This window comes from Mustela nivalis (genome assembly GCF_964662115.1).
Source record: "Mustela nivalis genome assembly, chromosome: 20".
Lineage (NCBI taxonomy): Eukaryota > Metazoa > Chordata > Mammalia > Carnivora > Mustelidae > Mustela > Mustela nivalis.
In genome coordinates, this window is record NC_139039.1 from 20,554,333 (window position 1) to 20,578,243 (window position 23,911).

A 23,911-nucleotide genomic window follows, 5' to 3' on the forward strand; every position below is an offset into this window, starting at 1 on the left:
TCAAGGTAGTAGGAAAGAGCATAAAGTTTTCTTAAACCCCAAAAGAATGTCTATATAGAATAGACTGTTCTATTAGCAAGCCCTTATCTTGCTATTCCTCAGAGTTTAGTAAGAAGGATGAATAAGCCAAACCAGGAAACTGTATAGCAGAAGACTATCTAGAAACTGGGTAATTAGATCAGAAGGACCCAGTCCAGACTCCACCACTTGCTTCTACATGAACCTGAGAAAGGAATACAAGTTTTCTAAGTCTCAGTTTTCTCATCCATAAGGTAAGATAAGTATGAGAATCAATAAACTAATCAGAAACTAATGAGAGTACAGTATTTAGCCAAGTGTCTGGGCAGAGACATGAATGACTCAGTTGCTACTATTATTGGTGTAACTTACAAGCTAAGATTTTAATATGCCATAGAAATGGTTGTGAAGGAAAATATGAATTTAAATAGGTTGCATATCTAGCAGCATGTGTACTGCCTGCTTCATCATAAAATAACATCTTCACAATTATAGCAAGATTATTTTCATTCTGCAGAAGAAAACTTTTGTTGTAAAATTGGTTGTACAAATTTACAGAAGGAGCTACTGTTACTCAGACCAAGTAAAACTGTTCTGAAAAGTTTTGTTCACTTTGTCAATTTCCCTTCTAATGAAAGTGCAGACCAGTATGTACATTTGTATATATACCTTTTATAAATATGTTATATGTTATACATATAAATATGGTATATATATTATATAAATATGCTATTATATATATCACATTAAAGCCAGTAGAACTTCAGGGAATAGATAGTCAAATTGCCACACCATTACTTCTGAAGGAATAACTCCAGTTACAAAATAAGAAATATATTGGCAGACTAAGCAATATGACAGATTACAAAAAATAGATTTAGGGGTGCCAGTTGGTTAATCATCTGCCTTTGGCGCAGATCATGATCCCAGGAACCCAGGATCAAGTCCCACATCGGGATCCTTGCTCAGTTGGGGGTCTGCTTCTTCCTCTCTGTGTCTTCTCTCTCTCTCTCATGTAAATAAATAAAATATTTTTAAAAATTGACTTAAGGAAGATACTTTGCAAAGATACTTTTTTCTTTTTTTCTTTCTTTTTTTTAAAAGATTTTATTTATCTGACAGGCAGAGATCACAAGTAGGTATAGAAACAGGCAGAGAGAAAAGGGGGAAGCAGGCTCCTCACTGAGCAAAAAGCCTGATGCGGGGCTCTATCCCAGGACCCTGAGATCATGACCTGAGCCAAAGTCATAGGCTTTTACCCACTGAGCCATCCAGGCACTCCCCAAAAAATACTTTTTCTATATGAAGTCAAACTATCAAGTCACAAGTCACACAACAACCTGTAATTGAATCTTCTACCCCACGTTGACAGCACACCATATGACACAAATCAGGCTTAAAAAAAAAAAAAAAAAAGACACAAGTCAACAGATCAGCTCAATAATTTAAAAATGTTTAGAGTAATAATACCTTTATGGATTCTATCATTTTATTAGCAAGAGGGAAATATAGAAAATCAATTTTAATTTCTTCTAAAAATCACTTTGTGTATCAGAATAAATCCCAATTACACAGCTATTAGTTTGGAGAGCTCATTAGAAATGAGATGTGGATTTGCTGCCTCAGACAAAGTGATTCCAGTTCCTTTTCATCTTTCTAGGGTTAAGATAAGAATATATTAGGCTTTCCCTTGTATATTTTCTCTAGGGAGATTACCTTTTAAGTTCTTAAAGACCACAGTTTCTTTTCATACTTTTAAACTTTAAAAAATATTTTTATAACCTTACTTAAAGGTTTGCCCGACTAATTCACAAGGTCTTTAGAGATCTCTTATATCCAGAGTATTCCATACCTAGACTGAAATTTGTGTACCTTCTTCTCACAGGTCATTCAAACTTTTATATAACGAAGTTTTATTTATCTGTTAGGATCAAAATGTTCTCAGAAGCTGACAAATTTTTTCATACACTTCAAAGGACAAAGTATAATTATGTAATTATGTAAATTTCCATTTTTTGTAAGCTATTTTAACTATGTATTAGATAATCTTTAAATTAGTTAATGTGGAAGAAAAGGTAAGCATTTAACTTCAATAAAGAGAACTTTAATTCAAGTAAATTTTTACTTTCAGAGAGAGTACATTTAACTCTGTATTAGATTTATTCTTGTCAAGGGTTAATGACTTTCTCCATTCTTAAGTTTTCACTAAAGAATTCCCAAATACTTTACCCCCAAAGTCCACAATTCTATTTACTACTAGTAAATACTAGTCATGATCGGGGTTCTAGCCTTCATTTAGTGAATATAAAAGTACAGCTTTTCTCCAGAGCCAGTACCTCTTCAAACCAGTATTTATTAGGTATTTCTTCAGCATTTCTGTGGTGGAGGAGAAGGAGGATTAATGATAATCACACTCATCCTCTCTAGAATCCCAATCCCTAGGATTTTGTCCTCAGACTTGAATACACAATTTAGGAAAACAAAGAGAATTCATCAGGTCCATTCCTTAAAGTTTTAGCAAGCACCGATTTTTATTTGAGCACTGCCCCAGGACTCAATTTTCTTCCCCACTCAAACGGTTTACCAAAGTATTCCTTCCCACTATATATGTAGCGGTCTACCCAAAGTCCTGGCAAACACACTTTTTCCTATGTTGTAGTCCATCAACAATACCTAAGTGACATTTACAAAATGGTACTATGAGAAACTACACAGGTAGGTCACCCCTTCATCCACTCTCACTACATTACCTGTTGGCTTTCTGGAAAATTCATTCTGGCCACCCCAGCACCACATCCTCCTTATCTGGCAGTCTGTTTTAGGCTCCCCCAATGAATTCCTCTTCCCAATTTCTAAACGTATTATTAAACTTACCTATATCTACTTCTAAACAAAAATTTAGGCAGATTGTCCTAGGTAGATGGTCCCCAGAGACCTGAATTCTACCCTTGGGTTTCTCTCCCTTTCAGTAAAGTTCATCCACATTTATTTCCTTGCTTTTTATCAGCTCTTCCTTTGGGTTCTTAAGCTACAGACCTAGCTTCCATTTCTCCGCTGGAGTTTTAACTCTTGCATTCTCAGGAATGCCTCAAGTTGAATATGTCAGAATAAATAAATTCATAAATTTGCTTCCCAAACCTGCTTATCCCACTGTTGTTGCTGTAAATGGCACCGGTATCCCCCAACAGACTCAGCCCGGGACTAATCTCTTATCTCTTTCACTCTGGCACCTTCTTCATCCCAACCACACCTAAATTATTTCCTCCATCTCATTTCCTCTGCCACTCCTCTAGTTCATTACTTCTTACTTAAAGCCATTGTTGTCAGAATGTCTTCCTCCTTTTAATCTCTTCCCTCCTTAATGCCTTCTGAACTGCAGACCAAAAGGTCTCCCCAAAGTACAGCTCTTCCGGTGACTCAATATTATCTATTGATTAAATTTTAAATCTTGTATTCTTTATATCTAACACATCTTCATTGTGGTTTTACCTTTATTTACCACAACTGCTCAAAACATAACGTTTCATTGTGTTCAGTGAGACATCCCCAGGATACAACCTGCACTTTCTCTCCCACAGGTGTCCTTTCGTTCATACCAAACCCTGTAGCAGGAATGCCTTTTCCCAGAGTTGATGCCCTATTGTCCTTGAGGCATTTTTTTATTATCTTCTTCCCAGCCCCACAAAAACCACTTGGTTATTTTTTTTTTCATAGTTCTCTACATATTCTTCCATATTTTTTTTTCTTCATAGTTCTCTACATTTTGAAATCTTTGTAAGTGTTCATTTGTTGATTTTCCAGCCATAATATCCAGCATGAATTGAAAGGTTTTTTGGTTGTTGTTGTTGTTCATTTGTTTGTTTTTTTAATTCCAGGATGAAGAAAGCTTGAAAAATTTGTATTAAAATTCTTTGCTGGGCACCTGGGCGGCTCAGTGGGTTAAAGCCTCTGCCTTCGGCTCAAGTCATGATCCCAGGGTCCTGGGATGGAGCCCTGCATCAGGCTTTCAGCTCATCAGGGAGCCTGCTTCCTCCCCCTCACCCCCACCCGCCTGCCTCGCTGCCTACTTGTGATCTCTGTCAAATAAATAAATAAAATCTTAAAAAAAAAAAAAAAAGATTCTTCTTTGCACTAGACATTGTCTTTTGTGCAATAGATAGAGATTCTATCTCTACTCTTTGGACTCTCAAACCATTTTTAATACAATACTTTTTTAAAAAGATTTTATTTATTTATTTGACAGAGAGATAGCAAGAGGGAAAGTACAAGCAGGGGGTGGGGCAGAGGAAGAGGGAGAAGTAGGTTCTCTGCTGAGCAAGGAGCCCAATGAGGGACTCAATTCCAGGACCCTGGGATCATGACCTGAGCTGAAGGCAGTCGCTTAACCAACTGAGCCACACAGGTACCCTTAATACAATACTTTAATGATAATTATATTAATGTTGATAAACTTTCATCCAGAAGTCATTTTCTGGAAATAAGCTCCATTGTACCAACTTAATTTATTAACTGACACAAATTCTCAGGCTATTTTCTGTTAAAATTATTGTTTATTTATTTTTTTAATTTTTATTTTTTATCTGAGGGGAGTGGAAACATATTTTCACCTTTGCTTCAGGTGTACAATATGGTAATTCGATAATTCTATATATCTAAGCTAAACTTACCACAAAGTGTTGCTATCACCATACAATGCTGTTACAGTATCATTGACTATATTCCCTATGCTCTACCTTTTATTCCTGTGACTTACCCATTTCATAACTGGAAGCCTATATCTCCTCTCCACTTCACCCATTTTGGCCGCCCTTCTAGTCCCCTCTAGCAATGTTTATTCATTTGTTTTATTTTTTAGATTCTACACATAAGTGAAATAATATGGCATTTGTGTTTCTCTGGCTGATTTATTTCACTTAGAATAATAGCCTCCTAGGCCCATCCATGTTGTTTCAAATGGCAGAATCTCATCCTTTATCATTGCTGCATAATATTCCATGGCATATAACCCATATAGGTAATATTATTTTTTGTCCATATCAAATTTTAAAATATTATTGTTTTTGCTGTTATAAATTTTTGTATGTGTAACCATTTTCTCCTACACAGTCTAAATCTTCTAGGTCACATCTGAAAATTTTAAAGTCTAGATTATTTGCTTCCTCTGTTTTCTACTGATTTGGGTTTTGGCCATTTTCAGTTTAATTTTTTTGTTGATTATACTCCTAATATTTATTTATTATGAATTGGAAAAAACATAATTTTATTTATTCATTAAGTACTGCATGAGAAAATTGTGAAGAATTTAGTGAGAGAGAGAGAGAAGAGTAGAGAAGAATTTGGGGACATTGACAAATCTATTCATGGGGAGGGACTCATCATCTATACAGAAAAAGAGAGACAGTCTATAACATTTCTGGTTACCTTGAACTCTTCAAACACTTCTCAACTCAGCAAGACCATAGTGCTTGATTTGAGCTCTCTGCTATGTGTGTGTGTGTGTGTGTGTGTGTGTGATAGTCCAGAAAACACCTCCAGCTAAAAGTCAGTGCAATTATGGAGATGATCGCATTTTTTTTTTTTTTTGCTTTCTTTTAGGGAATCACAATCCTACATTGCATATTTTCCAGTGTTTGAGATATTGATTATAATATTTTACTCTTTGTAACTCTTTATAATGGAGGATTAGGTTGAAACTGGTTTCTGTAACATGGTTAAAAACAGAAGTCATTTCCTATTTGTTTGGGGCCTATCTTTTGTGTTGGAGTTGGACTGGACTCAAGAATGAGTTTCAGAAGAACTCACTAGGGCTCTGTGTTCACAGGAAATTTGGTGGAACAAATGGTGGATTTCACTGTCACTCACATCGCTGAGGCCCAGCTAAGTGGAACAGTTTAGTCTGTTTACAGAAAATTCTTAACTCTTTAGGATATAAAGATTGCTGCCTACCTCTCACTTTTGGGGGAGATCACTAAAGGGAGGATGCTGAGGGGCTCTATTCAATATGCTTTCTTTCACTTAATACCTGATTTTCAGTCCATTGTCCTAGCTTCGCCTGTGCCTGGGTGTCCTGGAGTTGAGGTTCTCTGTTTCTATTTCTCCATTAAGTGCCCCTACAAAACCCCTACTGCTGAGCAGGAGTGTAATCATCTGGCTACTTTGTGGTAGAGGAGATGTCCTGTTGACTCTACCATCAGAACATATCTAGAAACTAATAATATTCCAACAGTTTGATGGGTGTCACTCCAGTCTAGCCACCTGTGATGTTAATGTCATGTGTCAACCTGGTTAGGTTACAGTGCCCAGTTGTTTGGGCAAACAGAAGTGTAGATGTTGCTGTGAAGGCATTGTTTAGAAGTGGTTAACATATAAATCAGTTAGCTTTGAGTAAAGAAAATTACCCCCTATAATATGCATGAGCTTCATTGAGTCAGGTGAAGACCTTAAGAGCAAAGACTGAAGATTACCAGAAAAACAGCAATTCTGCCTCAAAATTGTAATGGGAAGACCCTGACTGAATAGCCAGTTGGCACGGCCTGCCCTGCAGAGTTTGGACTCAAGACTGTATCATCAACTCTTATCTGAATTTCCAGCTTGCTGACTTGACCTATGGATTTTGGACTTCCGGCCACTACACTCAAGTAAGCCAATTCCTTAAATAAATCTTCCCTGCCCTCTATCTTCCCTCCTGGCTTCTCTCTCTCTTCCCTTCTCTGTTTATATATGTATATGTATATGGTATACAAATATGTATGTGTGTATGAATATGGCAGATATATATAGATAGAGGTATATGTGTAGATATTTATGTAAATGCATGCACTGGTGGTTCTGTGTCTCTGGAAAACTCTAATATACCACCACCATTTCTCACCTGGATTCATCAACCACCTAAAACCTGATCTCCCTTTTCCCCAGTAACTTCCCTTACAGTCTATTTACTAGGTAGAAACTAGAGTCTTTTTCAAACTCAAGTTTTTACCTGTTGTAAGTCGAATAAAATCTGAACTCCTAACCATGGACAGGAACTCTAACCCCTGCCAGCTGTCCAGCCTCACCTCTCATCACTGTAACTTCTGCTCAATCCACTCCCGCTGTCCTGGCTTCCATCCATAGCTCAGCCACAGGAGATTTTCACATGTTTCTATTGCTTGAAATATTCTTTATCCAGTTCTTTACCTGCTCATAAATGTCTGCTCCAATATTGTCCCCTCAAAGTGGTTGTGCCTAGTTGACCCATTTACTGATCACCCTTCTTTCCCTCCTGCCACTAACCATCATTCTTATCTCTTTATTCTACTTTCTTTTTCTTCTTGGCACTTAACACTATCTCCTTTTTTTCCTGCCTCCCTAACTAAAATGGAAGCTTCACAAGGGCAGGAAAGATGTCTTATTCCCTACTTATCCTTGACACCAGAGAATACTTACTATGTGGTGATGACTCAATCAGTATTCACTTAGATGGGTGAATGAATAGTCTTTGACATTTTGTAGCACACTGCTTTGATGATATAATTGTAGAATTACCTTATCATCATTAGGCTGAGTATAACAAATTAAAAACAGCCTCCGTTTGAAGCATGTGTGCATTATACATAATTTGAATAGTTTAACATAAAATTACATAAGAAAATTACAAAAGGAAACTCACCAATTATTCAGTTTTATCTCATGTTCTAGAAATCTGCAGGCTCCAGTGGTTTGACAAGCTGTTTGACATCACATAGTCATAAGCACTTCATAAACTCACCAAAGCATTTTCCTTCATTACATTTTCATCTCTCAGAAAGGGATAGATTTCCATATTTAAGTAACACTGAACCCAGTTTTCCATAAATGAAGCCTTAAATCAAGCCCCGTATTTAATGAAACAAATTGGCCAGTCCTATCTCAATTAGCTATTATCCAAATTGTCAGTCAAGTTATTCCTAAGGCCGAATGTTTAGTAGTGAGAGGATGGGACTAGTAATTAAAATATGGACACTGGTCTACACACTTCCCCAGTAAGCCTTACACAACTAGGCCCCACAGAGTGGAGAACGATAATCGTAACCATGTAAGCCATTGAGATATGTGGGTGAACACGCATTAGTATGTGTGTGCTAGCATGTGTATGTATACAGGAGGGAGAAAGAGGAAATCAAATAAGATAAAACAGATGGAAGTACTTTAACACCTGGCACTTAAAATACCAAAGTAAATTATTATTACTGAGTAACAATTGCTAACATTGTTGAGCACTTCTTATGTTTTAGCCACTTCTTTAGGTGTTTACATTCCGTATCCCAAATAATACCATATTATTTGAAGCTACCTATGATAGAAGCTACCTATGACTGGTATGGCTATCCTCCTCATTACTTGTGTGAGCAAACTGAGGCCTACAGGGGGTAACTAGCCCAAAGAAACCCATCGAGGAAGTGGATGTTAGACTTCAGACTGAGGCATTCTGCTTCCACCATCTTGGATTCTAGCTACATATTATATTGCTGCACAGATATAGTTTCAGGAAACAGTTTGATAGAATTATTCCTTTTCAGTTTTCTAGCAAATGGGATAAGAATGTGAGATGAGCACAGTAGCTGACTCATGGGAGGGGCCCTTAAATATTAATACCTTTCCTACTTTCCAGTACAGGATCCTGCCTCCTCTTTTGAACTTGGTGTTCAATAAACATGCGGTTCCTTCCCACAGGCATTTTTGGTCCCAGGAGATCATTCTACTGAGTTGAGGTTTATAATAAGATGGAATTGACATCTGTTTCATCTGGAATAGTGGGTAACACTGAGAATAAATATCAGTGTTTTGTAGTCCTTTCTAATAACCAGGAACTGTGCTAAGCAATCGCTACACATTACAAAAAGTCTCAAAATTACTTTGTAAAACATTTTCTCATAAGCTTTTCAGAATTATTTTGATAAATGTTCTGACACTTTTGTCCAACTCATGGGTAGACGGTCATGGGACCAGGACTTGGTGAGGCGAATAGAAATCTCCTCCATTGTTCTGCTGTCCTCCCTCTCCAGACCAATAGCCTACATGATAAACAAAAAGGAGGCTTATCCTCAATTTTTATGAAAAATACAAGTTTTTACTTCTTCCATGTGAATAAAACTATTTATTTATGTCTCCCTAACCTACAGCTGAGGAAATGATTGACCTGGTGTTTGTTCCTGTTTTGCCAAAAAATCCCTTTGGTCCCCACAGACATATTTCTTCCTATGAACAAGAAAAAAGAATGTGATCTCTCCTGGGGTGGGGAACAGGGTTTGATCTTGTTGAATATAAGTAACCTTCTTCAAATTAGTTTTTCTTCAAAAAAATTCAACAATGATTTTATGTTTCCCATTTCCTCCTTTTTGTCTATGCAATTGATTATTTCCACATTAAAAGATTGTCTTGAAGGGAAGTATTTTTTTTTTTAAGAGTTTATTTCAGGGTGGAGAGGAGCAGAGGGAAAGGGACTAGTAGACTACACACTGAGCATAGAGGCCAACACAGGGCTTGATCCCACCACCCGGACCTGAGCTGAAATCAAGAGTCGGATACTTAACCGACTGAGGCACCCAGGCACTTTGAGGGGAAGTATTTTTTAAACATACCATGACCCTGGGGCACCTGGGTGGCTCAGTGGGTTAAGCCTCTGCCTTCGGCTCAGGTCATGGTTTCAGGGTCCCAGGGTCCTGGGATCGAGCCCCACATTGGGCTTTCTGCTCAGCAGGGAGCCTGCTTCCCCCTCTCTCTGTCTGCCTCTCTGCCTACTTGTGATCTCTTTCTCTCTCTGTCAAATAAATAAATAAAATCGTAACAAAAAATACTATGATCCTATACCACTACCCAGAGCAGGACACCATCATAAGTCATTAACATGCCATATGATTTCTGAATAAATAAAAGCTTACCAAACCCCTGAGTTATATATATCCTCAGGCAATAATGCTTATAAACCTACATACACTAAAACAAATGTAAACAGTAACTGTGGCACAAGGGTGATCGTATGACGTACAGAGATAACCATTTATGGTTGGTCTTCCTCCCAGGACCCAGCATCAGCCAGCCTCCAAAATCAGGCCATGGTTTTATGCTCAAAAAAGAAAAAAAAAAAAAAAAACTGAGGGAGAATAAGTTATTACCTTGCAGAAAGCCCATAACAGTCTATTCTATGTACAGTGATTTTGTGCCTAAATACATCTAGAAGGGATTTCGGACTCTGATTGTGGAATTAGATATTAAGCTCTTTGAGCCAAGAATCTAGTTCCTACCCAAGTTACAGTTGCCAGCCGTGCCCCTCAGTGACTCTTTACCTGGGGTGCTCTATCGGCGGACACTGGTGACAGCTTGCCACAATATCATAAGCAACATTTTCTTTAAATCATGGATTCAAGAGGACATCCAGAACTCTAGCAATGTGTTCACCACTAATGAAAAGGCTGGAGAGGATGGATGAGTTTCAAACTAAATCTCTGCCTACAGAAATCCCCTCGGAGAACAGAGATGGGCAAGAGCCCTTGGAAACACTGAAGTCTCCCATTTGTCACAAACACAGAATTAGCCTTCATCTTTGATATAGTGACCAAATTTAAGTCCTATAAAATAACATCTTGACCTGAAATGACCCTGCGGGGCAGCTTGGTGCCCCTACAATATATCCAGTTCCAGAAAAATAGGAAATGTGAGGTTCTCATTGTTTTTCCCCACACTTGAATGACTTTTCCTTTCATAAAATTAATATACTGCATTTCTTTTTTGAATTGTCTGTTCTTTTCATTAGAGACCTGGGGATATTTCTCTCTTGCTGAGTCTTCCCACCCCTGGGAAACTGTAATGAGCACTGTCGAGCTGTCAGCTGGGAAAAGGTATTTGTGGCTCCCCCCCGTCACATGGGTGATTCTCCCCCTGCCAGAGCCAGATCCTTTTTTTATTTTTGCTCTTAAGTGAGCAAATGAGGAGGAGGTAGAATGAATAAATCTTCATTACCGTCTGGAAAACAGAACTGTACACTGCTTACTTAAGCTCTACCAGGCAAATTAAATGAACAGGAAGTCCTTATTACGTCTGAAGGCTGAATGACTTTTTAACCATTGTGAAGAGTCGCTGGGAGTGTAAATACTCTAATTTCGCACCTGGCCCAAATATGTCAGGAGCGATCTACCTTTTGCATTTGAAACATCACTCCATCTTATGGTAGAGTGGAATAGGCTGTATTTGAAGTCAAGTTCTTAAATAAAACTTTTGAAACTGCTTAAAATTCTAGTTTCTCGCGATACATATCATCTTGCTCTCTTTTCTATACACTTTTCTCTTCACCCACACTTCTCTACTCAGGGTATAGGCAGTAAAATAGGCTCATTTTCCTAAGGGCATTTTTATTCCAAGTTTTAAAGTAAAAAATATGAGGTCTTTTTTTTTTTTTTTCTTTCTTTCTTTTTTCTTTTCTTTTTTTTTTTTTTTTTTTTTGGTCATACCTGGTGGTCCAAAACCAATTACAGGCTACAGAAAACAATGTTCTAATGTAGCCATGGGCATGTTGCATTATCTCACCCCAAATGAGTTCAGCACATCTTCAATCCTTTATAGCTCTTGAGTATTAAGACAAAAGTATGCATGTATGCGGGCTATCATTAAACCAGTTATTTTCCAAGCTCTCCCTAGACCAGTGTGGGTATATTCAGCAAGACTTGGGTTGCCAACCCTTCTTCAGTAAACCTGTGTCCTTACAACTAGTGTGTGGCAGCGAGCTTCACCCACGTTCTCCCCGTGTGCATCTGAATACACTCAGTTAAGAAGAAAATCCTGCTGAATTCAAATTAATATAGTATATTTTATTCCATGGGATTTTTTTCAATAGAAGTTTATGTAAATTAAAATGAAATAAATGAAATTAATTATGTGGTTCTACAAAATAAAAATTTACCTATGTTTGACGTGAATATTGGTTTTCCCTCATGGACATCATCATAGGCCATTTTAATGCATGTATTATATGTGAGACAACATGTATTCAGAGGGTAATGCTAATTCAAGTTTTAGCAGCACATTAAATTTTAGAAATTGTAAAGAAAACTTAGTAATAACCCTCACTATTGAAAGACATACTTTGTAGCTGTTATTAGATTTTGTACGGATTACTAGAGACAGAATCTGGCTCTTCAAATTGTTAAATGCTGCCACAATGTGATGGAAGAAATAAAATATTTAATGCCCTTCATTTACTATTACCATTTCTTAAGATCCAGTAATATTAATGTGTCCCAATACTCTTCACCCTAAGATATATGGAATATATTCTATCTGAAAAGGTAACTCAACAGCCTATGATGTTTTTCAATGTGTGGGAATTACTATATTGTAATATGTAGAAAAACCTTCAAACTTAAAAATCTTTCATATTCATTCCACATATAACCAATGCAAACTTACCTTCAATGTTGTAGTCAGTGATCTGGGCACATCCTTCTCTCTCTCTTTTTTCCCCTTTCCTAAGCTCCGTGACTGCAGTGAGAGGAGTAGTGGATCCCGGGAGCACAGAGACCAGACTCTTCCCTGCTGCTGGCAAGAGCATTGGGGTCCCACCACTTTCTCCAGACCTCCCATTGACTCCATTTCACAACCCCTTTCATTGTTGCAAACACCCACCCAGCAAGTCCAGGTGCTAAGGCTCCAGTCCCAACCAACACTTCTACACGAGGTATTAGCCAAAACCAAGTTGTTGGTATTTGGGTTTGGGGGTGGTTGTGTGTGTATGTGTGTGTATGTCTTGTTTTGTTTTGTTTTAGTCCAGTGAAGTTTCTTTTAGTTATCTTCTGTCTTATTCAACTCAAAAATATAGTATTCATTACATCCATACATTTGAGCAAGAGGTAAATAATAAACAATAAATAAAAGTAAATTATATAACATTTTAGAAGGTAAATGTGCTATAGAAAACAAAGAAAAAGAAGGACCAATTAAGGGGGATCTAGGCTTCAGGGTGGGAGGCTACAGTTTTCAATAGAGTGGTGAAAGAAAGCTTTAAGGACAAGTCACATTTGGGCAAAGATTTCTTTTCAATTATAGTTCATCAAAGTAAGGCTAATTTTAAGGTATGGTAAATACCCACAAGAAAACGGAATTGCTCAATCAATTAGCTGGGTAGAGCAACATACTGAATGGTTAGTATTATGTGAGCACAGACCTGATTTTCTAATATACTATAACAGGATACCATGAAACCATGACCAATACAAGCACATTATTAACTCTCAACAGACAATCCCAGCTGACCAGTCACAGCACTTATTTCCAGGAAAGATTACTCCCCAAGAGAGAAGTTATTATGTTGGTTGTAACTTGTGAATTTGAGAATTAAGTCTTTCCTTTGGTAAACACACACTTTTGAAGAAGCCAAGTCAGAATTTTTTCTTCTTTTTTTTTGGTCCATCTGCCTATTACTGCCTATTACTGAAAACTCCCTTCTGTATATTTAAATACAGAGTTGACACCTTCATCTCAAACCCACCAGACTTGATGATGGCGGCAATCACCTTGGAGAAGATCTCCTCTGAAACCCTTTGCTTCTTCAAGTTTTCTTCCAGATAAAAAATTCATATATCTTTATACATTTCCTTTTTAAAAGAAAGTATAGCCAGTTGACAAGAAAGGAAAATAAGCAGTACAGTTACTGGAAATGGACAGGTCAACCTATTAGCAAATACATTTCTACAAATGCATGCTTTTTTGGATGAGTTATTGATTTCAGCCTTAAACAGTCGATGGGGAGCTTGCTTGTTTCATTTCTAATGGTAACACACTCATTCGTTAGAAACAGCATGTTATTTTTTAAAAATACACTTGGAGGTGACTTTTGAACACGTAGCTACCAGGTCTATAAGTGTTTGAAACATTAACAGCAGAATTTACAAACAACAATTAATGGACTTTCTCCCTAATCAAAGGAAGAGCTTCTGGTCAGACAGCAAACCAATAGCAGTTATTATCATCCTGCAATCTGTGAAAATACAGGGATGAGATGAAAAGAAGCTGTCTACTCACTGAAACCAGTCTTAGGTGTGCTAACTTTCTTTCTAGTCCTTTACAATTCTTTTTAGTCACTGACATGCCCTGGCATGAAACCTAATAAAATGAATTTGGGCTCCATTTATTATCCTGATTTAGGAAATACTGTAAGTCAGAACGATGATAAAGACCAGAGAGAGATTTCTCTACCTCTTGAAGTTTTCACAACCTGAAGCTGAGGAGAGCACGTTCTGCTGCATTGTCCCGCTGACATGTGACATCTCCTCTATGACTAAGGTGTGTTGCTTCTGGCTATAGAATATAATTTTGCCTGCCCCAGGTTTTCTGCTTGTATGAAAGGTGAAATCTATTTCTTGAGGACTCTGTTCCCTTACACTAGGTAGTGATGTTTTCAGCTTTTCTTCGTGCATGTGTATGTATGTATGAGCATATATAATTAAAACTGTTCTGGTTTTCCTGGATGGGATTGGTTAGTTCTGCTAATATCGTCTATTCATTTTGTCTTTTAAAACTACAGGTATTCCCTATGCAGCCATGAAAAGAAACGAAATCTTGCCATTTGCGACAACGTGGACGGAACTAGAGGGTATTATACTGAGTGAAATAAGTCAAACAGAGAAAGACAATTATCATATAATCTCCCTGATATGAGGAGGTTGAGAAGCAAAGTGGGGGACCTGGGGAGTAGGAAAGGAAAAAAATGAAACAAGATGGGATCAGGAGGGAGACAAACCATAAGAGACTCTTAATCTCACAAAACAAACTGAGGGTTGCCAGGGGGAGCAGGGTAGGGAGAGGGTGGTTGGGTTATGGACATTGGGGAGGGTATGTGCTATGGTGAGTGCTGTGAAGTGTGTAAACCTGGCATTTCACAGACCTGTACCCTTGGGGCTAATAGTACATTATAGATTAATAAAAAATGAGAAATTAGAAAAAAATACTACAGGTATTCCTGAAATCGACATTTGTTTTCTTTGTCAAGTCTAGAGAAGTTCCCAGAAGTGTCCGGCTAGCCTTCCAGAAACATGAATTGATGCCCTTTCAGCGAGTCGGTATGTTTAAGTAGGTTTAGCGTATGTGTTAAAAAAAAAAAAAAAATAGGTACATTAGACATTAAACATACTTAATGCCTAGAATATAGGATCCTCGAAATTACCTCAAGCCAGGCAGTATTTTTCTCTTTTTACAAATGTGTTTGCTCCTTTTGCTTTTTTTTAGAATGGAGTCCGCAATTGGCTGAAGAAAAGCTATGTAAATTCACAGTCTCAGTGAGCAGTATTGTTCCAAAATTGAAAGGAATAGTCTCTGAGGAGGCAAACTAAACATTGTGTGAAGAATTTATCTCTAGGGCAAATATTTCCCATTTTCAGTTTCTTACAACTCAGCTCTCTCCAAGGAAGTTCCTTAATACTTTCATTTATAATCCGAATGATGTTTCTGACAGCATATCTGCCTTCTCTGACCTGCCGCTCGCCCCTGCCTCCGCTTACATAGGGTCATAGGAGACAGCACGAGCAGACGAAAAGATTCCCTGGAATGTTGGACATGTTATTATTCACTTTCCTGCACTGTTGAGCAAGGGGGAAAACATGATTTCTTGCTTAAGTATTTAGTGTTCTCATATCATTAATTTTTGAGCCTTCTTTGGGGTGCTCATGGTGTTGCTGCATGGTGAGTTTTAATGCCGTGGCTTTTGTGTATGATCATGGTCCCAGGACAATGTATATTTCAATCCCATCAACACCTGAGGGTTGTACAGTTGCGTTAGAGTTTACCCAAGCACTGTCATGAGTGGTTTTGACATGAATTACAGCCCCGGGAAGCAGGAAAGGAAGCTATTATTACCCCATTTTAGAGCTTATAGAAGAGAGTAGGTGAGAATCTCCATCCCGGGGTGGAACCGGAATTCAAAGCTAAGCTTTCATTTCAGGGCTAGGATGCTTTCCACTACCCAATACTCTCGGCTCTGATGACATACAGCTTCCTTGTTAAAAACCAAAAAACATTAAATCATAGACTGCAAGACAACTAATTTTTATAGCCAAAGGGTCTCAATGTGTAAACTCAATATTTTTTTAGATAATTTTCCTGAAATTCTTACTCTGGGAAAAAGCCATGAGTATGCCGAAGGCAATGTGTGATTATTTCCAGTACCTCTTCAAAAGTGTCTTGGCCATCACTGTGCCTAGTTACAGTCCCCAAAAGCCAAATCTGACAAAATTCACACAAGGCTACATTAAAAAGAATGCCTTTGTGCCTATATATTAAAAATCTGTATTTAGATGCCTAAAAATATTAAATCTGTATTCCAAAATCAGAATACTTATTTATTCATTAAATCTGCCTCTGGTGTACTCAGTAAGTCTTACTTGGTGCCCTCCATATTTCTGTGTGGAAGTTTCTAGGGTATGTGAAGTATAAATATACTTTCAGGGAATGTAGGGTTAAACATTGTTGCCTCCTGCTATCGTAACAGAGATACAGCATCATCTCACTAGTATGGCCAGAATACAAACTTAAAAACTGTATTCAGTGGTGATTATAGGATATACATAGTTATAAAGGCATAAGTTAGTTATTTTAAATTTTCACCTGAGCTTTTTTTTAAAAATTCCATTCTTTTTCTGAATACAAGAATTATGATTTGCCTTTCCTATGAATTAATGAAACCAAATGCAGTGAAATTTACTTCTAAGACTTCTAAAGAGCCACAGACTGATGTGTTTTGTCCTACCCCAATGACTGATTTGGTGAGTGAAAGAAGAAATATGTGAAAACATTTCTTCTAGTTTAGATTGCCAGAACGGGAAGCAAAATAGAGAATGTATAGTATTATGGTGGTCCAAGCAAAAACCAAATCCATTCTTCCTCATGCTCTACCTCAAAAATCCAAGAAAGCAACACTTACTTTTCAAACCAGAGGAGTGCTGACTAGGAATTCTCAGGCAAGAAATAATACATGAAAGGAGGCCACTGGCCCATTAAAAAGAAAACAAAGGTGATAAAAATTAAATAAGAATTACATTCTCATTAATGATTGTGGAATTTTGAGAGATTTTTAAAAATTTTGATTATATGGATTTGTCCATTCTCCTATACCTTACAATATTAAAATATAAAGCAACAAGATAGCAGAGGTAAAAATAAATATCAATGAAAACCAAGAACAGCAAATAGAGAAAAACAACTGTTACATTTCTTGAGAGTTTTTATGAAGTAACAGCAAAAGAGCTTCTAAGCTTAAGAAATATAACACTAAGGAACAACAGTCTATCAAGCAACCGTATATGTAAAACCTCTTTTAAACCTCATCAGGGTGGAAAATAATAAAGAGGAGAAGTTCTAATATGGCCTCAAGATCCTGAAAGGGAAGAACCTTGATCGGAATATGTCAGACTGGATATCGCTGACCAGGAAGAGCCCGTGTGAGCCCTGGTATGTGGATGTGGTTCATATAAATTTGCAGTAATTCGCTCGATAGCCACAGATACTAATACATGTAATTTGGTAGTCATAGGCATTAGAACATTTGTGACAAAGAAGGTATCTATGTAAAAGATGGTGATCCAAATGATATCCAAATGTCTCCAGGTTCTAGTCTGTGAGAGAGAGCAATCATATAAGTATTAGTTGAATGATTTGAGGTTTTCTTTTTGTTTTTAGGAATTTCGTGAGGTTTGGGTTATAAGAAGTTCTGTCCCATGCCCAGGAGACAGAGGGCAACACAGACTTGGCGTGTAGAGTAGAAACACCTTGTCCTGTACGTTGCCCTCTGTTGGGGTACTGACAACACCGACTCCATCTTTAGTCCTCCGTCTTATTAGTGCCCAGACAATGACCTCTCTCAGGGCTAAGTGCTCCAGGCCCACTGCAGAGTAATGTCTGCCCCGTCTGGAATGTGGGAAGGCTTTTCTGATGGTCCCTCTGGCCCACAGAAGGTGCCACATTAGCTAACTACCCTGTGGCCTCGCCACCATGCCCCTCGCTCTCTAAAAGCTGTGAATTAAGGTCCCGTCTTTGTGGAGAATAGCTGCTTAGCACCTGGGTCATCTGTCCGCTGGATTCCCCTTTCAGTAAGTTACCCTGAATAAAACTCTGTAAATTGTACAGAGTGGTTGCACTGGTTTTCCATCCCAGAGTGCCTTCTCCATCTGGAGGATACCTTTCGGACCCTCCTCCACCTTCTGACACCCTCTGGTCTTCTCCCCACCATCTTGCCCTATTTCCTCTGGGATGGGGCACAAAGCTGTGGATGTCCCTTTCCCCGGGCCTCCAGGGCACTGAATTTCTTGTTAGGTCCGGTTCCTCCAAACTATGTTGCTCATCCACAGACTTTTTGGACAGAACATCTAAGTGTCAGGGGAAATGTTTCACAAGAGCCAAAATATCCCAAAGGTAGTGCTAACTTGCTGATTTCCAGAGGACTTAATATTTCTTTCTTTCTTTCTTTTTTTTTTTTTTTTAATCTGTAAACCTCCCTGTCCTGAATCACATTACCCGACCATAGCAGTAGCTGGATATCGGTGGAACTGAGTGAAGGATGCCGGAAAGATTGATGGTCCCTTCTTTTGCCTTTTATCGCTTCATTGATTTTAAATCAAATTGTGTAGTGACCCAGACTGTGAGATGTATGTCTGAGTTTGGGGGCAAGTGGGATGAATGGGCTCAGAATTTAATGACAGAGAGAGGAGACTGAGGTGCCCAGGTGAAATGATGAGCAAATAGGGCCAATCAGTGTGCCCATGAACTAGTTTCGGCTTCTGGTACAGGCACTCACGTCACCCTGCACACCCACTCTTGCCTGTTTTACTCCCTCAGAACCCCCTGTGGGGCTCATGACCCAAAATTCAGAAACCTGCTCGGTAGTAGAAGCCAACGTATCCTGAGTAGTTCCTGGATGTCAGTCCATATACCACGCTCTTTCCATGTATTATCACATTTAATCCTCACCCCAGATTGTAGCCTTATTTGACATAATTTGACCTGAGCTGATAAAGAACAGCCTGAGTTCAATAGCACCTAACATGAGGGGCAGCAAACCCAGCTAGGTGGACTCCAGGGATTAAGCTCCTGACCACTACATGACCACACTTCTTTCACATTCTATGAAAATATCCAGGTTACTCTGAAGTTGGGGTCCCCCATCCTCAAAACTGTACTTTCATTGGTGGTTCTGTTTTATAGGACTTTCCTATTATTACAAGACTCTCAGACTTATAATGTTCTTCAGACACAAGCCTGAAATATATTTCCACTAGTAACATTATCTCATGCCTTTGCACTAATAACAATGTATATTTCCGTTTGCTTTCATTATCAGATGCAGCTGAGGATAGAACTAAGGATAAGTGTCTTTACAGTAAAATGAAACCACATCAAAATAACACAACTACAGAAGTCATTGTTATTTTTCAAGAAGCAAAAATTCCCATGATTCTAAATGATATGATTCTAGGATTGGAGAAAGATAAGAGAGACCTAAGACCTGTAAACTTTAATTGATGAAACTGTTTTTACTCATGCTTATAGCATCATTACTCACCAAAGATTCTATGGCCAGGTGAAAGATTCTGAACTCTAGTGAGATTTTTTGCTCATTTACTTATGAACTCTCTACTGATGCCAGCAACATTGGACTCCCACTGTAGAGAAAAGGAAGCTGGCAAGATGGACAGGTAGTACCACTGGAGAAGATGTTGGAACGAATCCAGTATATTTTTTAACAGCTTCTACCTCTATAACTGACGTCTTTCACCATTTCTGTTCATAGATTTGTCAAAGAAACTGCAACCAGAATTGATCAAACCTAATGAGTTTTAGTAATTCCTTTTGAATTAGGAGTAGAAAATGGTCTCAGGGGGCGCATGGGTGGCTCAGTGGGTTAAAGCCTCGGCCTTTGGCTCAGGTCATGATCCTAGGGTCTTGGGATGGAGCCCTGCATGGGGCTCTCTGCTCAGCAGGGAGCCTGCTTCCCCCCTCCTTCTCTTTCTGCCTGCCTCTCTGCCTCCTTGTGATCTCTGTCTGTCAAATAAATAAATAAATTCTTAAAAAAAAAAAAAGAAAGAAAAGAAAATGGTCTCAGAGACACAAATCTGGGAAAGCATTCCTGATCTTCAGATATAACAAAGCTGTGCCTTGGGATTTAATTCAGTTAAGAATTTTTCACACAAAGTTGTCTCACTAGAGGTAAATACATTATCCAGTTGATCCCATGGCCTCTAAATTCTGGTATTATGAAACATTACTTCAGTGATCAGTATTGCCATTGTTCACTGACAAACCTCTATTAAATTCCCAACATTTAAGAATATGTATATCATTGGGGCACCTGTGTGGCTCAGTCAGTTAAGCAGCTGACTCTTGGTTTCAGCTCAGGTCATGATCTCAGGGTCCTGGGATTCAGACCTGCATAAGGTTCCATGCTCAGTGGGGAGTCTGTGTAAGATCCACTGCCCCTCACCCTGCTTATACACACATTCTTTCTCTCTCTCAAATAAATAGATAAATCTTAAAAAAAAAAAAAAGAATATATATACCATCACCATATATAAGCATTTCCAGTGATAGTACTGTATAGTAGTAACTCATAATATATATTTTAAAATTCTGACAAAGTTGAAATATAACTATGCAAAACAATTTTTAATACTGAAGAATCACATAAAATTGGAGAGTTCTTTAAGAAAATTTTCTAATTTTCATAAATCTTTGAATTTGCATTATTATTATGGAAATTAAAAATTGACCAAGTATTTTCCTTAGCTTATGTCATAGTGCCTTGTGTAAATATCACCCTAAAAAATCCATATTCTATTTTTCTCATTTCAAAGACAAATATATTTTAATACAAAACTAGACTTAAATAATAATAATAGTTTTATGCTACAGTGCTAGCATATAAATATACTAGAAAGAATATCGATCAAAAACTAATGAATACAATTCCCATGGCAATAAAGTGTCAAGAAACTGGTATAGTTGATAAATGTTTATGAAAGGGGAGCTCTCTTTTTGTTTTTCTAAAGCCAGTACAAGATACAGTTTCTTCACAAAAGAATATGGTTTTCACCGAGGACTCAAAGAAAGTATTATTATTTTGTGTCTTATTTATCAAATGAGAATCAAAGATTTCAGAGTAGACACAAAACAAGTAAAAGTTTAAAATTAAGAAAAATCACAGGAAAAGGAGTTGGGGCAGTAGGAATTAATCAATTAACCAAGAACCTGGTAGCAACTCTGGACCTAATTGTGACCACTAGGGAGAAACTGGTTGTTGAAGAACTCCCATGGTAACCGTGAAGAAAAGCAATGATGCCATCTCTCCATTTGTGAAAACAAAGAATGGGATCTGGTCATCTGTGAGGCCTATCATTTGGGAATGTTGACCTAAAAAATATGAAGACAAAAATACCTTAATTTCTTGGCAAAAACTCTGAAATAAAAATTCAGTTAAACTCAAAAGCCCTCAAAAAGTTAATTTTAGCAGAAATTGAAAATAATCCTGAGGAGAAATATGCATTTAAAATAAGCTATGATACCCCAAAAGCTGATGACCTCAGATTTTTAGTAAATATGGGAAAATGTTAAAGTCAAAAGCAACAATAATGAAATAACTAGAAAAAAGGTAAACTATTGGTGACAATTTCTGTTTGGTGGTGTTGTGTGTGAGAGTTGGCTGAGTTTACCTGATTGAATCTATGCTTCTTAGACCCTCCTTAAAGGGTCTAAGAAGACCCTTGTGTGGGCAATGGGACTCTTACTCATGCAGACTAGAGGAAAGAAATGAACAATAATGTGGGCTTTAGCAATGCAGGTTCTAGTTAATTCCCTTTTATCAGAAAGCTGGGGAAGAAGTTTGGGAGAGGTTTGTACAGTGAAGATGAAGAGTTTCATTTTCACCTTGAAGGTCTGGGCAGTGAAGAGCTCATCAAAAGATGAGCTCTTTTTTGTTCCTATAATTAATGCCTGATGAATTACAATGGATAGATAAAACTAGATAAAAGAGAGTTCACTGAGCCTAGGCCTTCAGAAACATCTCAAGTGCTCTAAATCTATTCTATCTACTGCAGATACGGCAAGGATATCAGTAAACAAGCTCTTCCCTATCTCTATTGCCTCTCCCTGTCCTCCCAACTTGCATTATTGTATGGGAAGGAACTTCAGGTCTAGGAAGTGATAGAACTCATTTTCCTGACACCTTTGGATAACAAGCTTGAATTACTTGCCAATGTGGCAGCTTGCTACCTTCGTTTCTTTTCCTCTCCTCGCTGCCACAAAGGAAGTTCAAAACCACCTAGAGGGATGTGAAGAAGTAGCCAGGGTCACAGGGAGCTTATAAGTGAGATCATGGAAATACCGTCAGTTATTTTTGAGAAATCTGGGCAAATAAGAGAGGTACTTGGAGGCTGTTCATTAGCAAAGTTCAGTCCAATTTCATAAACTGAGGAGAAAAAAGTAGACTTTCACAAGCATAAGACCTCACTAATGGCAACTGTTCAAAGTCTAGAAGGGAATATGAAAAGTAAGGTGGATTGGAAGAATCTGGAAGAGAAAGCACAGTAATGAAAGAACAATCTGTGTCTTACTCAGCCCATTTCTTTGTTTTACTAATCCGGTGAATAAAGGAACTGTGGTAAGTGGGTATCTTCAGCAAGGTTTTGATAAGGTTCTCATTATTTTTTTAGAATCAGTTATCACATAGTTTCACTTACTTGTGGAGCATAAGGAATAACACAGAGGACATTGGGAGAAGAAAAGGAGAAGTGAGTTGGGGGAAATCAGAGGGCGAGACAAACCGTGAGACTGTGGACTCTGAGAGACAAAGTGAGGGTTTTGGAGGGGAGAAGGGTGGAGGGTTGGTGAACCTGGTGGTGGATATTAAGGAGGGCACATATTGCATGGAGCACTAGGTGTGTTGCATGAACAATGAATTTTGGAACACTAAAAAAAAAATTATATTAAATTAAAGAAAAAAAAAGAAACAAGAAACAAGGCAGATTAATACACCTTTGTCCAAAACCGTTTAGAAGTACATTAAGTAACTCCATTCAGTGGATTTTCATCTTCAGTGTGATATCACATTGTATGGAGATAACTCTCCATTCTCAGCCATCAGATAAAGACATTTAGACTAGGTTCATCAATTCAAGATGGGCCACGGAGGACAGTAAATACATTAGAAGATCAAGATCTGAAAATATCATTAGAATTTACACTCATAAGTTAAATCCAATAAGATGAACTTTACACAAGAGTACAAAAAAATGTTATCCAGAAAAAAAAAAATCATCACATTACTTAGATGAATAAGACATGATTTAGCATTAGCGCATGGGAGTAATAGTCAAATAATTTAAGTTCAGAGTAAGAATTATACAAATTATCAGGCTATTTTAAACTAAATATAACTTTAGAAACCTTAGAGAGCAGTAATGTTTAAAACACATCTCTCTTTGTTGTACCTGAAGAGACATGCTTAGATGGCAACAGATGAGAAAGTGTCCAAAGGCGAACCACCAAATAATAAAGTTAAAAAATTATGGGAGACAAAAATATATTTGAATTTGGATTTTTTTATCCTAGACGAGACTCAGGAAAACATCCAATTCATTTCCAGACAGTCAAAGAACTATGACGTGGAACAAAATTTAACATTTTTGCCACAAATGACAACTGAGATCAGTAGGTGGAAACAACAGAGTAGATTTTACATCACATAAGGGAAATGATCCCAGTAGAGAGGTCAAAAAAGAAAAGTGATTCCTCAGAGAAGTAAAGTTCTCTTTCACCAAAAGTGTTCAGTCATGGTCTAGGTAACAATGTGGCAAAGATGTTGTCAAAAGAATTCAATTCTGCAAAGGGAAAATGGTCAAATCTG

At 37.8% G+C, this 23,911-nt stretch overlaps 1 protein-coding gene and 1 long non-coding RNA gene across 2 annotated transcripts in view; both read left to right on the forward strand.

The window, feature by feature from the left end:
* The window catches only part of LOC309855380 (uncharacterized protein), a 96,820-nt gene extending 81,733 nt beyond the window's left edge, over positions 1-15,087 (forward strand). Inside the window, exons 8-12 of the mRNA XM_082715631.1 lie at positions 6,609-6,656; positions 12,503-12,706; positions 14,173-14,310; positions 14,552-14,620; positions 15,017-15,087. Coding sequence (XP_082571757.1) covers positions 6,609-6,656; positions 12,503-12,706; positions 14,173-14,184 — 264 coding nt within the window. The 3' untranslated portion in view covers positions 14,185-14,310; positions 14,552-14,620; positions 15,017-15,087. The remainder of the gene's footprint in view (positions 1-6,608; positions 6,657-12,502; positions 12,707-14,172; positions 14,311-14,551; positions 14,621-15,016) is intronic.
* Positions 15,088-16,605: 1,518 nt separating this feature from the next.
* The window catches only part of LOC309855382, a 276,759-nt gene continuing 269,453 nt past the window's right edge, over positions 16,606-23,911 (forward strand). The window contains exons 1-2 of the long non-coding RNA XR_014306767.1: positions 16,606-16,784; positions 17,350-17,469. This is a non-coding gene — a long non-coding RNA (uncharacterized lncRNA). The remainder of the gene's footprint in view (positions 16,785-17,349; positions 17,470-23,911) is intronic.